Source organism: Salarias fasciatus, chromosome 23 (genome assembly GCF_902148845.1).
Source record: "Salarias fasciatus chromosome 23, fSalaFa1.1, whole genome shotgun sequence".
In the NCBI taxonomy this organism is placed as follows: Eukaryota; Metazoa; Chordata; class Actinopteri; order Blenniiformes; family Blenniidae; genus Salarias; species Salarias fasciatus.
The window spans coordinates 39,657,390-39,672,866 of NC_043766.1; the positions used below are offsets into that span (position 1 = coordinate 39,657,390).

General features: G+C 52.8%; 3 protein-coding genes across 4 annotated transcripts in view; all 3 read right to left on the reverse strand.

Annotated features, from left to right (window-relative positions):
* The window catches only part of LOC115382203 (NLR family CARD domain-containing protein 3-like), a 617,169-nt gene that overhangs the window by 193,223 nt on the left and 408,469 nt on the right, over window positions 1–15,477 (reverse strand). The gene's annotated exons all lie outside the window — the stretch shown is intronic.
* trmt1l (tRNA methyltransferase 1-like) lies at window positions 1,195–9,748 on the reverse strand. Its single transcript, XM_030083914.1, is given in 15 exon segments — window positions 1,195–1,656; window positions 1,726–2,023; window positions 2,026–2,075; window positions 2,146–2,212; window positions 2,367–2,488; window positions 2,490–2,531; window positions 2,773–2,985; window positions 6,122–6,374; window positions 6,445–6,521; window positions 7,321–7,426; window positions 7,507–7,663; window positions 7,728–7,810; window positions 7,907–8,020; window positions 8,097–8,162; window positions 9,587–9,748. Coding segments are annotated over 15 exon segments (1,875 nt in total). The 5' UTR covers window positions 9,648–9,748; the 3' UTR covers window positions 1,195–1,490.
* prpf38a (pre-mRNA processing factor 38A) lies at window positions 10,750–14,524 on the reverse strand. Its single transcript, XM_030083931.1, has 9 exons — window positions 14,333–14,524; window positions 12,261–12,413; window positions 12,074–12,196; window positions 11,896–11,983; window positions 11,713–11,818; window positions 11,315–11,457; window positions 11,164–11,251; window positions 11,040–11,092; window positions 10,750–10,947 (listed from the first exon to the last, which is right to left on the reverse strand). The coding sequence occupies exons 1-9, from the start codon at window positions 14,458–14,460 to the stop codon at window positions 10,786–10,788; spliced, it is 1,044 nt and encodes a 347-aa protein (XP_029939791.1). The 5' UTR covers window positions 14,461–14,524; the 3' UTR covers window positions 10,750–10,785.

The window sequence follows — 15,477 nt, forward strand, 5'->3', positions numbered from 1 at the left end:
GAAGAAACCGTTCGGACAGAGCGCCGATTTCAGCGAGCAGCAGCCAGGAATGTAGGGAAGGGAGTCCGGTCGCCTCTTAATCCACTAGAAGCAGAAAAGTCAGGGGATCATGTAAAATCATGTTGACTGTTGATCGATCCAGCTCGCGCTCTCAGCAACAGGTGTCGCGCGTTGATGACATCATCTCAACAACAACTGAACCTCCTAGAACAAGAGCTCCTGTCCTGCCGTTAGAGAACAGGAACCTCCAGCAGACCAGCACTCTGAGAAGGAAGCGTTCTCCTGGGACGGTCTGGGACTAACAGCTGTTTAGGATCTGATGGTTCCTGGTTGTTCAGGGCTTTATAGGTTCAGAGGAGGATTTTGAATTCTATTCTAGATTTAACAGGAAGCAGTGAAGGGAAGCTGATATTGGGCTGATATGGTTCTTGTGAGAACTCTTGCTGCAGCGTTTTGAACCAGTTGGAGACTTTTTAGGCAGTTATTGGTTCCTGATAACAGGAGTTCCAGTAGTCTCCAGCCAGCAGGACTGGCTTCTGTGTTTTCCAGCTGCAGTTAGTGAGATTCAGAGTGAGACTCTAGAAGGTTTTATGCTTAGTTTCAGTTCCAGGACTGATTAGAGGTTTAGAGTTCTAGATGGACGCTGCTCCACCGCCTCGGCCAGATTCTGGAGAATATGATAGTTGACATGTTGCTTCATTTAGACATCTCAGTGTCTTCATCCTTCCTGAGCCAGGTTTCAGTGAGGTTTAATAAATCTAAATGATGATCAGTTATTAGGTCACCAGTCAGCAGGATCTGGAGGAGAGGGATCGGATATTTAACAGTCCACATTTGACTCTTGTGGGTTTTTGTTCTGCTGCAGGTTTAGTTTTAATTTTGATGAGGTTTTTAAGATTCACTCCTGTCCTCTTGTGAACATGCTGCCTGCTGGAGATAATACCAGTGCTACTGTTAGCCTGTGTTAGCTACAGTGCTATTATTAGCCACTTATAGCCCTTCCTGTTAGCTAACAGGAGAACCTTCCTGTTAGCTAACAGGAGAACCTTCCTGTTAGCTAACAGGAGAACCTTCTTGTTAGCTAACAGGGGAACCTTCCTGTTAGCTAACACACAGGGTGCACATCCACACACAGCCGGAGTGTCATGAGGTGAGGTGCATGATGGGAGTCAAACAACAAACAGGGCATGAGGGAAATAAAACCTTTTTATTGAGTTTTTGGGGGCGGGGCTTCCTGTCCAGGGTTCACGCAGGGGCTCGCCACTAGCTAGCATTAGCTGTGTTAGCATTAGGCGTGCTGTATCGAGCTAGGACAGCAGACACTAGCCACTCTCCTGGTGGCTAGCTTTAGCCGTGTTTGCATTGGGCGCACTGTGTCAAGCTAGTATTGCTAACACTAGCCGCTCTCCTGGATGCTAGCGTTAGCTGTGCTAGCAGTGGATGTTAGCTGCTCTCCTGGCTGCTAGCATTAGCTATGCTAGCAGTGGATGTTAGCCGCTCTCGTGGCTGCTAGCGTTAGCTGTGGGAGCGCTGTGCTGAGCTAGCACCTCCTTGAACTGGGTCAGCGTGGCGTCGGTTCGAACCCCGGTGGGGTCAAAGTGCGTGCGGCTGCAGCGGAACCCGGCGTCGGTCAGGTACTGCAGGAACCGGTTCAGTCTGGAACGCAGAGCGTTAGCGCATCAGAACTGCTAGTGTGCTAACACGCTAGCACGCTAGCAGACCCACCTGGGCATGTTCTTCCCGCGGATGCTGTGGCGGTGGATGCTGTAGTAGAACGGCGGATGCTCCGCCCACTTGGTCTCCGCCCACTTCTCAGCCCGGCGCCTCTTGGGGACTGGAGGGGAAACAGGAAGTCACTTCAAAATAAGAGAAAAATAATGGAACAAACATGTTTTCCTCTGATACTATGAAGGGCTGACCTGTGGGCTCTGATTGGTCGTCTGCCTCGGTGCCCCGCCCCCACACTCGGCCTCGGCCAGCAGCGTCTTGATGAGCGGCGCGGCGTCGTCCAGGCCGCGCTGCTGCCCGCCGTTAGCATCTTCTTCAGGAAGTGGCTGGAGAACAGAGAGCCGGCCCTGCGCGGCCGCCGCCGTTAGCATAGCGTGGGGTGCGGCGGGGTTACCGCGGCGCGGCGAGCGTCCTCACCACAGGGGGCCGAGCTGCACCGCCGTCTTCCCAGGAAGAGTTCCGTCACAGCCGCAGGGCAGCGAGTCTGGGGGACAAGCTAATGCTAGCATGATGCTAACTCAGGCAATACAACGGTATGAGGGAAGCTAATGCTAGTAATACCTGCTTCAACATGATGACAAGCTAATGGTAAATGCTAAGTACCAAAGCTGGCCTGCCCTGATGATGTCATCACTCACCGCCCAGACTCCGCTCCTCGCACCACTGGCAGTGCGTCAGCGTCCGCAGCTTCCGGATCGACTCGTCGGCCTGCGACGGTCCGCGCAGAACCCGGACGACGAGAACCAGGTGCTCCAGAGCGGGCCAGCAGAACCTGGATTCCTTTGTTACAGCGAGCCGCGGCCCTAAGGAGAACAAGCTAACGGCTACTGCTAGCAGGACCTGTGGAGAACAAGCTAACGGCTAATGCTAGCAGGACCTGTGGAGAACAAGCTAACGGCTAATGCTAGCAGGACCTGTGGAGAACCGCAAGATAACAGCTAACGCTAGCAGAGCCTAGCTTGCATGGAAGCCCGCCCCTCATGATGAAGCCCCACCCCCTCACCTGGCCACTGCCCCTCCACCCCCATAGCCCCGCCCCCTCACCTGGCCGCCGCCCCCACCACCACGCGCACCCCCAGCTCCCTGTAGTACTCGGTGCGGACCACCCGGGCGGCGTAGTGACGCAGCGTGACGTCGGGCGTCTTGGCGTACAGCGTGCCCGTGTCTGTGCACGTGAGCGAGACCACGCCCAGGTTGCGCACGTTCCGGAAGGCGGAGTCCAGGAAGTTGACGGGAGAACCGAACGGATCCAGGTGTCTGTGGGGGAGGGGGTGGCATGAGCGGTACAGACATGCTAACGTGTTAGCTACAAGAGGCTAATAGGTTAGCTATACCATGCTATTAGGTTAGTTACAACATGCTAACATGTTAGCTACAAGAGGCTAACGGGTCAGTTACACTATGCTTTATGGTAGTTCCAACATGCTAACATGTTGGCCAAAAGAGGCTAATGGGTTAGCTATAGAATGCTATTAGGTTAGTTACAACATGCTAATATGTTAGCAATAACAGGCCGTTTCTCAATACGCGTACTTCTCTGTACTTGTGAACTCACGGACTCGTGAAACGTCATCAGTCAGAGACCAAGTACTGTTCCAATTCAAAGTACGCATCTCACCAAGTACGCATGAAATACCCGGATGTGACTAACTCCGCCCACTTTACCGAGTCTGCATCGGACCAGACTTGTGCAGACTTGAGAAGCGAAATTACCCAGAATGCATTTCGCAAGACATGCCGGAGGAGTAAACACACAGAGGCGAGTAAAAAAACTCTGAAATGTTAGCGCTATTGTTTAACAGAACGTAGTTTTAACGGCGTCTTAGGCGAGAATACAGCTGTTTAGAATGTTGATATGGAGTCAGTCTGTCCACATCGAGCTATTTGACATTTTTTTCCAACGATTTCGGACGTCTGGGGACCCGGACGGCTTCAGGAGGCGAGCCGGCGCTCAGCAGGCTGCGACTCTCCGCCGTGCTTAAACATGATATAGCCAGGGTGCGAACTATGGGGGGCCAGGGGGGTCTCAGCCCCCCTTGATGAGACATGAGCCCCCTGAACACATGATTTGTGAAATTTTGGGGGGGGGGGCTAAATATTGGAAAAATGCTGTTTCCTTCATGCATTTCCTTTAATTTATTACTATTGATTCAGTATGATCATAATCATGGATCATATGCAGAATCAGGCCAATTTTAATGGATGATTTGCGCATCACTATTTCACTTTAATAAAGAGGCCAACCTGCATGCAGTACTTGTCCTCACCATTGAAGCGTGGGGGCGCTATGCCTTAAGCGTCACTTAAAGCAGACATGTTCCCTCAGAGGCACGCGCACCCCCCCCAATAAGTGAGCCCCCGGCAGCAGCGGTCCAGTTCGTAAAGGGCTTCTACTGGTCATATTGGTGAATGTTGGGCATTCGGACTAAAACCAGAACTGTTTCAATCCAGGGACCACTGAGGAACCAGAACCTGGTCCACAGGTGGTCTGCAGCCAGATGTGGATGGAGGGAGGTTTGCTTTTCCATGCTTCAATTAATGCAGGTATGAGTAATATACTGAGTTGGTAGTGTGTGATTCTTCATTTTTTGTCCTCCTCAGAGACTTTGGGACGTCTGCAGGGTCGGCTGTGACGCCAAACAAGCTTTAAATGTAAGAGGCAGAATCTGAAGGTATCAGACCTGGTTCTGTACTTTGAATGAACCAGAGAGGCTTCCTGTGATGGGCGTATTGTGACGTTATAGTAAGAATTCACTGTGTTCATGTTTGGGTTTCTGGTTATTGAGATAAAGCTTCTTCCTTCCAGCAGGTGGCAGTCTGGAGTCATGAAGGCTCCTGGTTCTGCAGGTCTGAGTCTGAACCTCCACCCAGCAGAACCCAGCTGGTGGAGACAGGACCAGCTGGTTCATGGTGGATCTGAGCAGGACCAGCTGGTTCATGGTGGATCTGAGCAGGACCAGCTGGTTCATGGTGGATCTGAGCAGGACCAGCTGGTTCATGGGGGATCTGAGCAGGACCAGGACCTCATCGTATCCCAGGTTGTCAGTATAGACCTCAGTAAAGCTCCTCTGGCGTCACAAACACCCCTCAGTGTGACGGAGGGGAAACTCTCTGTTGAGGGAACAGATGTTTCTGTGGTTCTGCAGGAGGAAGAGTTCTGACGTGGCTCCATCAACAGAGAAACGCCTGAACCAGGACAGCAAAGCTCCAGGTTCCTCCGGCTCCGGTCTGGAAGTGGATCACTGAGATGAGGTTCTTCAGCTCATCCTCAACACTGAGGACGGTCCAGAACCCTGCAGAACCAGACCGGAGCTCCTGACTCCATCAGGGGATTTTTCCTGGAGCAGAATCTGTAGGATCTGTGCTCAACACTGAAGACTGGAGTCACATGACCTCCTGATCACTGACCTGTTCATGTTGTTGTTGCTGGTAAATAAAAGAAGAACTGTAGAACTTTTAAAAACATGTCATTTTTTAAACCTTCCTGATGGTTCCACTTTTTTTTGCTTTTATTCTTGAAGGTTCTGTTGAAGTTTAATACATTTTTTGTGAGACATCTGTTTCTGATTATCTGTCTTCGCTCAATAGTGGAACACATTGATGTGTTTGCTGAGGAGAGAACTGAATGGTCATACTGATGTGTTCAGCTATATAATGTCTATTAGACTCATGTAAATCCATGCATCATGAAGACCGGAGCAGACGGAGGACAGAGGACACTCAGGGAGGACAGGCAGGAAAACAAAGTGAAATAATTGTGTTTGTAGAAACGTCTGATCAGCTGCTGTTCTTCTGAGCTCAGCTCCAAGTCGTTAAACAGTAACTGAACAGCTGTTCAGGAGGGCAGAGAGTAGCTCTGTATTACACACAGCGTTTATAACACAGAACAGGTACAAGCTGTTTTGCCACATTTTTCTGTGTAGATCATCCTGTATCGTCATTTTAACCTTTTTCCAATTTTTAATGCAGCGACTTGCTTTATAAACGTGTTCCACACCAGCTCCTCTCTTCCTCTAATGCTTCCTGATCACTGGCCGCTATAAACACTCGTCTTCTGTTGCTCTTTGATCCATCTTTTAATGTACGAATGAATGAAAACTCTCAGATATCGGCTGTAGACACACGATGAAGTCATCAAGTCCGCATGTTCCAACTGCGCATTAACTTCGACGCGTTCTCGCCTCGTCGAAAGTCTGGACTCGAAGTCCGACTAACAGGCGTGTACTCTCCAAGTCCACCAGTGCGCACTCGCGGACTAAGAACTGAGAAACGGCCTGACTAACATGTTAGATATGAGAGGCTAACATGATAGCAAGCTCCAGCGATGCTAACACTAATCTAAAGCTAACGCAAACTGCCCTCTGTGGCTAACGCTAACAGCTAGCTTACTCACATGTAGTCGAAGGCCCTCAGGTGCATGATGACGTTGGCGTCCATCTTGGCGACCTCCACCGCGACCCCGGCGGCGGGCGGCGGCCCGTCGGGGTCGGGGAGCGGGGCCTTGGGGTCGGGGGGCGGGGCCTTGGGGGTCACCCGGTTGAGGCTGCAGTTGTCCCGGATGTTCCTCACGCACACGTCGCTGATGTCATTGATGGTGACGCGCACGGCGCCGCGCAGCTGCGTGGCCCACTGCAGTCCCATGATGCCTGGCGGCGGAAGACAGGAAGTGACGTCACCCGCGACGTCGACTGGAGGAAGCGCGGCACGGTTCCAAACCTGTGGCTCCGAAGGCGTCCAGGCAGTCCAGGGGACGTTCCAGAGAGAGAACTGAGACGCAGCAGAGAACCAGCTGCCTGCAACGCAAAGTACACAACTGACTACACACAGCACAACACAGAACAACACAACACAACACAACACCACACAAACTACACAACTGACAACACACTACACAACACAATATAATGCACACAACTGACAACACACTGAACAACACAATATAAAGTACACAACTGGTTACACAAGGAAACACAGTACACAGCTCGCTAGGTTGTGTACTTCAAGTGTGTACTTCAGGGTATTGTTCAGATTGTGTACTACCAGGTGTGTATTTGGGGTGTGTACTTCAGTGTGTTCTTCAGGTGTGTACTTCGAGTGTGTCCTTCAGGTTGTGCACTTCAGGTGTGTACTTGGGGTGTGAACTCTGGGTGTGTACTTGGTGTGTGTACTTGGAGTGTGTACTCCAGGTGTGTACTTGGGGTGTGTAGTTGGGGTGTACTTTCGGTGTACTTGGCGTGTGTACTTCAAATGTGTACTTCAGGTGTGTACTTCAAGTATGTACTTCAGGTGTGTACTCCGGGTGTGTACTTGGGGTGTGTACTTCAGATGTGTACTTCAGGTGTGTACTTGGGGGGTGTACTTGGGGGGTGTACTTGGGGTGTGTACTTTAGGTGTGTAGTTCAAGTATGTACTTCAGGTGTGTACTTCAAGTATGTACTTCAGGTGTGTACTTGGGGTGTGTACTTCAGATGTGTACTTCAGGTGTGTACTTGGGGTGTGTACTTCATATGTGTACTTTAGGTGTGTAGTTCAAGTATGTACTTCAGGTGTGTACTTGGGGTGTGAACTCCGGGTGTGTACTTGGTTGTGTACCTGTTGATCTTCATCTTGCTGTTGAAGTACGTGTCGCTCCGCTGAGGAGAACCGAAGTTCGGCAGAACCTGGATGTCGACATTCGACTCGTTCATCCGGTGGAACCCTGAGAACCCACACACACACACTAAGTAAACACACATACACACACACACAGTGAACTGAACACCCAGGGACCGGACTGACCCTCCCCCTGGTGGGCGGGCTCTGCGTTGCCGGGGTAACTGCCCTCCGTCTCCCCCCGGTTGCCGTGGCGACGCAGGTGTCCCACCATGTCGGTGCGCCGGCCGATGGTCCCTGAACACACCACGCAGTGGTAGTGGGCGCCGTGGCGGCCGCCGGCCTGCAGGGGCGGGGTTTAGAGATGGTGGAGGGTGAAAGGGGCGGGGCCAGGGAGGAGGACTCACCTGGTCCGGACCGGACCCGGACCCAGACCCGGACCCGGTCTTCAGGGGTCTGCAGGGCAGGTGGCAGATACACATCCTGAGACCTGGAAGCAGCAGAGCCGGAATAGCTGGTTAGCTGGTTAGCCCGTTAGGTCGTTAGCTGGTTAGCTAGCCATGGTAGCAGAGGAGGCGGCGGCGACCTTTGAACTCCACGGAGACCTTCCAGTGCAGGTTGGACAGGTGGCGCCTCAGCTTGTGGCTGTAGCTGGACTTGAACTTGTCCTCCGGACACAGGGGACACGACTTCCTGCCCGCTGAGCACACACCGCAAGCTAGTTAGCATCACATGCTAACACGGCGACCAGAGACTTTTATTTTGAAGGAACTGACCGGAGGTGAGGTCCACCAGGCTCTCCAAGGACTCCAGGGTAGCCTGGATGGAGACATGTCTGTCATCTGGAAACAGAACGGCACGCTAACGGTTAGCATCAGAGGCTAACGGCTAGCATCAGAGGCTAACGGTTAGCATCAGAGGCTGACGGCCAGTATCACAGGCTAACGGTTAGCATCAGAGGCTAACGGTTAGCATCAGAGGCTGACGGCCAGTATCACAGGCTAACGGCTAGCACCAGAGGGTGACGTCTAGCATCAGAGGCTGACAGCTAGCATCAGAGGCTAATGGTTAGCCTCTGATGCTAACCGATAGCTCTGTCCCGGCCGTCCAAAGTTCTGTATCTAATAATCCAGTACTGTTCCTGCTGTTTCAGACTCTGGTGGTTCTGCAGTCAGAACCTCCTGTGTTCTCCAGTCCTGAACATCAAGTCTTTATTCTGTTCCTGTCCTCCTGTCAGGGTTCTGTCAGGTTCTACTGTCAGGGTTCTATCAGGTTCTACTCCTGTCAGGGTTCTATCAGGGTTCTATCAGGTTCTACTCCTGTCAGGGTTCTATCAGGTTCCACTCCTGTCAGGGTTCTATCAGGGTTCTATCAGGTTCTACTCCTGTCAGGGTTCTATCAGGTTCTACTCCTGTCAGGGTTCTATCAGGGTTCTATCAGGTTCTACTCCTGTCAGGGTTCTATCAGGTTCTACTCCTGTCAGGGTTCTATCAGGTTCCACTCCTGTCAGGGTTCTATCAGGTTCCACTCCTGTCAGGGTTCTATCAGGTTCTACTCCTGTCAGGGTTTTATCAGGGTTCTATCAGGTTCTACTCCTGTCAGGGTTTATCAGGGTTCTATCAGGTTCTACTCCTGTCAGGGTTCTATCAGGTTCCACTCCTGTCAGGGTTCTATCAGGGTTCTATCAGGTTCTACTCCTGTCAGGGTTCTATCAGGTTCTTCTCCTGTCAGGGTTCTATCAGGGTTCTATCAGGTTCTTCTCCTGTCAGGGTTTATCAGGGTTCTATCAGGTTCTACTCCTGTCAGGGTTCTATCAGGTTCTTCTCCTGTCAGGGTTCTATCAGGGTTCTATCAGGTTCTTCTCCTGTCAGGGTTTTATCAGGGTTCTATCAGGTTCTACTCCTGTCAGGGTTCTATCAGGTTCTACTCCTGTCAGGGTTCTATCAGGTTCTTCTCCTGTCAGGGTTCTATCAGGGTTCTATCAGGTTCTTCTCCTGTAAGGGTTTATCAGGGTTCTATCAGGGTTCTATCAGGTTCTTCTCCTGTAAGGGTTCTATCAGGGTTCTAGCAGGGTCTCTTCCTGGTCTCCTCTGAACTGTGTTAGTCCCCCTCGCGGAGCTCCGTGCTGGGGCCCTCCCCAGCTTCCCGCGCTCTCTGCTCCCGCGCCTCTCCCCGCTTACGTCACCGCCTCCACTCAGAACGTGGAGAACCCTCTTCCGGTCCGAACCGAACGTTCTCGGGTTCTCCTCTCACGGTTCTTACTCACGTTTTTCGGACTCGTCCTCCTCGTGCAGCTGAGCGGCGGCCTCCTCACGGAGCTCCGCCATGACGCGTTGTGATGACGTCAGCGCGGAGACGCACTTCCGGTTCCGCCGGCTAACGTTAGCAGCTAACGCCAATGACGTGTGGCGGCGTACTCGGTGTCCAGCACGTGAGCGTGGAGGTCCCTCCTCAGAACGTTCCTGACGAGTTCAGGGAGACGCTCTGTGTCTACAGGCAGGGAGCAGAGAGAACGTTCTGTTGATGTTCTGACTGATACCTGTCACGTGAGACCTGTAGAATCCTGAAAACCCTCCAGCAGGTTGGTTCTGCCGGGTCTGTCCGGTTCCTCTCCACAGCTCTGCTCCTCTCACCCAAGTGTCCACAACACGATGTCAGAGGTCCCCCTCCAGGTCTACCTGTCTCTGCCTAGTGGGCCTTGAAGACCCCCAGTAGAACCATGGAGTCCCCATATGGAGCGCTGTCCAGCCCCCCCCCCCCTCTCAGGGACTCCAGGAAGTCCAGGTCTCTGACTGCTGTTCGGCCCGTCGGACCTGTCCACGACCCGGAGGACCAGGGACCAGACCCTCTGGTCCACACCTGGTGCTGAGCTGTGGGGCTGGAAGAGAACCAGACCAGACCCTGCCTGTCACCACGGCAACGCTGTGACCCAGCTCAGGCTCCTCCCCCCAACCAGGTGACATCATGCCCCTAGAGCCAGTGTCTGGGTCCAGGGACCGGGTCTCCAGGCCCCTGCCGTCAACTGCCCCCAATTCACCCTGCACCCGGCCCCCTAGTCCACCCTGCACCCGGTCCCCCCAGTCTCCACCCGGCCCCCAGTCCACCCTGCACCCGGTCCCCCCAGTCTCCACCCGGCCCCCAGTCCACCCTGCACCCGGTCCCCCCAGTCTCCACCGGCCCCCCAGTCCACCCTGCACCCAGCCCCTACGGTTCCCTTGGTGGGTGGGGGGTCCCGGAGGTCAGGACCACGTCGCCCTTCAGGCTGAGGCCGCCCGGGCCCCGTTAGCAGCCAACAGTAACAGGTTAGCTTGGCAGATAAGACGTTCACGTGTTAGCATTAGCTGCTAACAGACTTGTACAGGTTAGCGTTAGCAGCTGACAGTCGGTCACAGGTTAGCATTATCTGCTAACAGACTTTTACAGGTTAGCTTTGGCAGCTAAGTCGTTACGTGTTAGCATAAGCTGCTAACAATCAGGCTTGGTCAGAGTTGAAAAAGGAAGCTTTATTGGCAGAACATGTGGAACATGAAACGATGCTAACAGAAACTGGACAGGACGCTCGGGGCAGGAACAGAGGAACGCCGTTCTCATTCGTTCCCTCTTCGGTTCTTCTTGTGGCTCTTCTTCCTGAAACACAGAAGAACCAGAACTGGAGAACTGTTCTGGCTGTGCCGATGCTAGCAGACGCTAGCTAGCTACCTTGGCGCCTGAGAACCGACCTGTCGGGGGACTTGGAGTGGCTGCGGTGCCGGTGACTCCGATGATGACCTGGAACAGACGGGGGTTAGCGGGGTTCCACAGAGGCTATGGTTCTAAGGAGGTTCTAGGAGGTTCTGGGTACGGGGACTTGGAGCGGTGGCGGCGGTCTCGCGACCTGCTGCGGTGGCGCCGTGGACTCTTGCTGCGGTGACGTTCTCGACGGGGCGACGGACTGCAGACACAGGGAGGTTAGCGGCTGCGCTGGCTTAGCGGAGAAGCTAGCTGCGATGCTAACCTGCGCCTCTGGTGAGCGGCTCCTCCTGCGTGGGGAGCGGCTCCGGCGGTACCGCGGCAGGGGAACGGGGACGGGCGGGGGGGGGGGGCGGTCATTGTCACGGTAACCACGCCTGTGCGGCTCCGTGTCTGGAGACGTTCCACCTGTGGATCGGGGACGCGACACAACATGGCTTTAGCGACGGGTGGTTAGCTTTAGCATAGTTGCATTAGCCTGTTAGCAGAAAGTACTTTGTCTTCCTCGTCCTTCCTGTTAGCATTAGCCTGTTAGCATTAGCTACATTGTGTCCTCGTTCCTTTCTGTAGCATTAGCTACCTTGTCTTCCTGGTCCTTGTCCTTTCTCTTAGCATTAGTACCTTGTCTTCCTGGTCCTTGTCCTTCCTGTTAGCATTAGCTACCTTGTCGTCCTCGTCTTCGTCCTCGCTCGTCTCCACCTCGTCCAGGTCTTCCCAGGGCGCTGACCCGGGGCTCCAGAAGCTCCGCCTCCTCTAGAACCTGCCTCTTCTGGAACCCGGAACACAGGGTCAGAGTTCACGCCCCACCGGGACCCCGGCCCCGCCCCTCCTCTCTGGCCCCGCCCCCTGCAGTGCGCGGCAGGATGACATCACAGACCCGCTCGGCGTGGAGCAGCTCGTCGATGAAACGTCGTCCACGGGGTCAGCTCGAACTCTGGGGAGAACGGTCAGAACCTCTGAGGACCGGGCCCAGGACTCATTATCCAGACTCAGGACCCAGTCCAGGACCAGGACCAGGACTCACCCCCGTTGCGGTTTCTGGCTCTTGATCTTGCGGTAGTCGTTGTAGAGCGGCTCCAGGTACTTGTAGCAGTCCACGGCGGTCCCCGTCAGCCTCATGTAGGGTGGCCCCCAGCAGCGCACGTACCTAGAACCCAGAGACCCGTCAGGAAGAGTGGGACCGGACCGGACCCGGACGGGAGCTGGACCACTTGAAGTCTCGTTCTTGATGAACTCCACGATGATGTCCTTCCGGCGGATCTGCAGCATCTTCAGGGGTGAGGCAGAACGGCGTGGGCTTGATGTTCCCCCGTAGACCCCGCCCACGAAGCGCAGGTCCATGGCCTTGTCCACCACCAGCTCCGCTAGAACCCCCAGAACCCCCAGAACGAGCAGTTTCAGTCAGAAAGTCGTCTGTGACAGAGCTGCGGTTTGAACACGACGGTCACCAACAGTCAGACGCCGGGGGACAGCAAAGTACTGACCCCTCGGTCCGCTCAGCAGGGGACCGTACCCCCTCAGGGACCGCGGTTCTGGTTCGGTCCGCTCAGCAGGGGACGTACCCCTCAGGGACGCGGTTCTTCGGTTCGGTCCGCTCAGCAGGGGACCGTACCCCCTAGGGACGCGGTTCTTCGGTTCGGTCCGCTCAGCAGGGGACCGTACCCCTCAGGGACCGCGGTTCTCGGTTCGGTCCGCTCAGAGGGGACCGTACCCCCTCAGGGACGCGGTTTCTTCGGTTCGGTCCGCTCAGCAGGGGACCGTACCCCCAGGACCGCGGTTCTTCGGTTCGGTCCGCTCAGCAGGGGACCGTACCCCCAGGGACCGCGGTTCTTGGTTTCTGGATTCATTTCACAGCTGCTTTTCAGCCTGTCGTTCCGCTCGTCTGGACGGATAGACGCGCTCTCTCTTCTCTCTCTCTCTCTCTCTCTCTCTCTCTCTCTCTCTCTCTCTCTCTCCTCTCTCTCTCTCTCTCTCTCTCTCTCTCTCTCTCTCTCTCTCTCTCTCTCTCGGCTTCTCTCTCTCTCTCTCTCTCTCTCTCCTCTCTCTCTCTCTCTCTCGGGCTAATGTCCTCTCTGCTGTTCTTCTTCTTCTCATTTCCGGCAGACTCGCAGCACACTGCTGCCTCTCCTGGTCAAGTCCAACATCGCAGCAACAGCTGTAGTAACTGCCGCCCGGTCAAAGTGCAGCGAAGTTGCCAGATCCGCTTATTTCGCTTTTTATTTTGAAAGTCTCTTGTCAATGCTGGCAGTCAGAAGTTGAGGGTTTTTTTTTTTTTTTTTTTTTTGCTTGTTCCAAAGTGCCGCTTTGGGCTGTTCTGCTGCCAAATCCACTGAGACCTGAAGCGTGCTGCTGTCATCCCGCTGGCTCCAAACTCTACCGAACAGATCTGGCAACACTGAGTGCTGCAGAAGGCACGTCCAGAACAGAACTGGCACAGAACTGGACAGAACTGGAGACACCGCCTGCCTGGAATGCGCGGGGGTAGAAACAAGCGCTCCCGCCGGATGGAGAGATGCTGATTTTGGAAGTGGAGAATCATAACATTTTATATGACCCCAGTCATCCTTTCTACCAGGATGTACAGAGAAAGACGCCAGTGTGGCCCAGACGGCTCAGCTTCTGGAGGTCGATGCTAAACAGCTCACGGCTGCTCAGCTTCTCCGGCCGCGGAACAGAGACGCAGCGGAGCGGAGCTGTGGGTTCTGACAAAACGGAGCGCAGCTGAGCGGAGACGCACGCAGTGGAATTTAGGGGTAAGGATGTAAAGGGGTCAGAGCGCCCTCTGGTGGACATTACTCTGCATGTCTCCGACACTTCACTCCATCCGCTGTTCTCTGAGAACTGACATGCTGTATCGTTCTGTCGGCAAAAACCTGCAGGATGAGGACTGTTCTGTAAAAGGCTCATATCGGCCCAGAATACCAGCTGGCCCATGAATCGGTCGGCCCTAGTTAGGACCAGCACCAGAGGACTAGAACCAAAGACCCACGATCAGGGTTTAGAACCCAGACCACAGAACCAGGACTTAAAACCAGGACCAGAGGATTAAGGTTTTTCAACCAAGACTAGAGAACCCTTGTTTAGAACCAGGACCAAAGAAGCAGGACTTACAACCAGGGCCAGAGAACCAGGATTCGAACCAGAACTTAGAGCCAGCACCAGAGAACTAGAACTTAGAACCAGGACCAGAGAAGCAGGACATAGAACCTGGTCCTCACAGCTCTTTGAATGGACCCGGGACTGATGCTAACTGCTAACTGCTAACAGCTAACTGCTAACTGACCTGTCAGACCGAAGCACTCCTCCTTCCAGTACTTGGACTCGTAGATCCGGGTCCGGATGATCTTCTCCCCAGGTACTGCGGTTCGTCCCGTGGATGCTGTTCGCGTCCTTCACGGTCCGGTTCGCCATCTGGACCGGTTCTACAAGAGCCTTCCGAGCTAGCCGACTAGCCACCGGAAGCCGCGACAAGCACTTCCGGGAAAATAACGAGTAGGTCCTGACAGGTTGGTAAGTAAATATCGATCTGCAGAAATGTACTGGACAGGTCCTGACAGGTCAGTAAAGTAAAATACAAATAACCTCTGACAGGTCAGTAAAGTAAAATACAAACAACAGGTCCTGACAGGTTGGTAAAGTAAGATACAAACAACAGGTCCTGACAGGTCAGTAAAGTAAAATACAAATAACAGGTCCGGACAGGCCAGTAAAGTAAAATACAAATAACAGGTCCTGACAGGCCAGTAAAGTAAAATACAAATAACAGGTCCGACAGGTCAGTAAAGTAAAATACAAACAACAGGTCCTGACAGGTCAGTAAAGTAAAATACAAACAACAGGTCCTGACAGGTTGGTAAAGTAAGATACAGATCTTTAAACGTGCAATGGAGAGGTCCTGATAGGTCAGTAAAGACATAAAAACAATACAATAAATACAAGCTCCCCCTCAAAAAAAAAAAAAAAAAAAGGAAACCCTAACTCCAAAAACAATTACCAAAAAATACAAATAATATCAATTATATATAATAACAATATAAAAAATATATAAACAAAACTGACCGACAAGTATTTTAAATGATTTCAAGACGAAAAACAAAAGGAAAAAAATGACCAAAATTAAACAACATTGACAACAACTGACCCCCAAAAAACAACTAACTAACTAACAAGCAAAAATGATTGAAAACATAAAAAAAGTTTCTTTTTTGGTTGATTTGGTCAAACAAAAATGAACTAAAACTAACAAGTCCCCAAAAAAAGACCCAATAAAAAAACACAAACACAAAACTGACCCAGTAACAAACAAACTTAATTAGAAATGATCATTACAAAGATGAAAATATAGTTAAAAAAAAAAAAAAAACAACAGACAAAACATGAGAAAGAACAAGAAACAGAATGACAAAGGAGGAGCAACAAAAGCAGAAT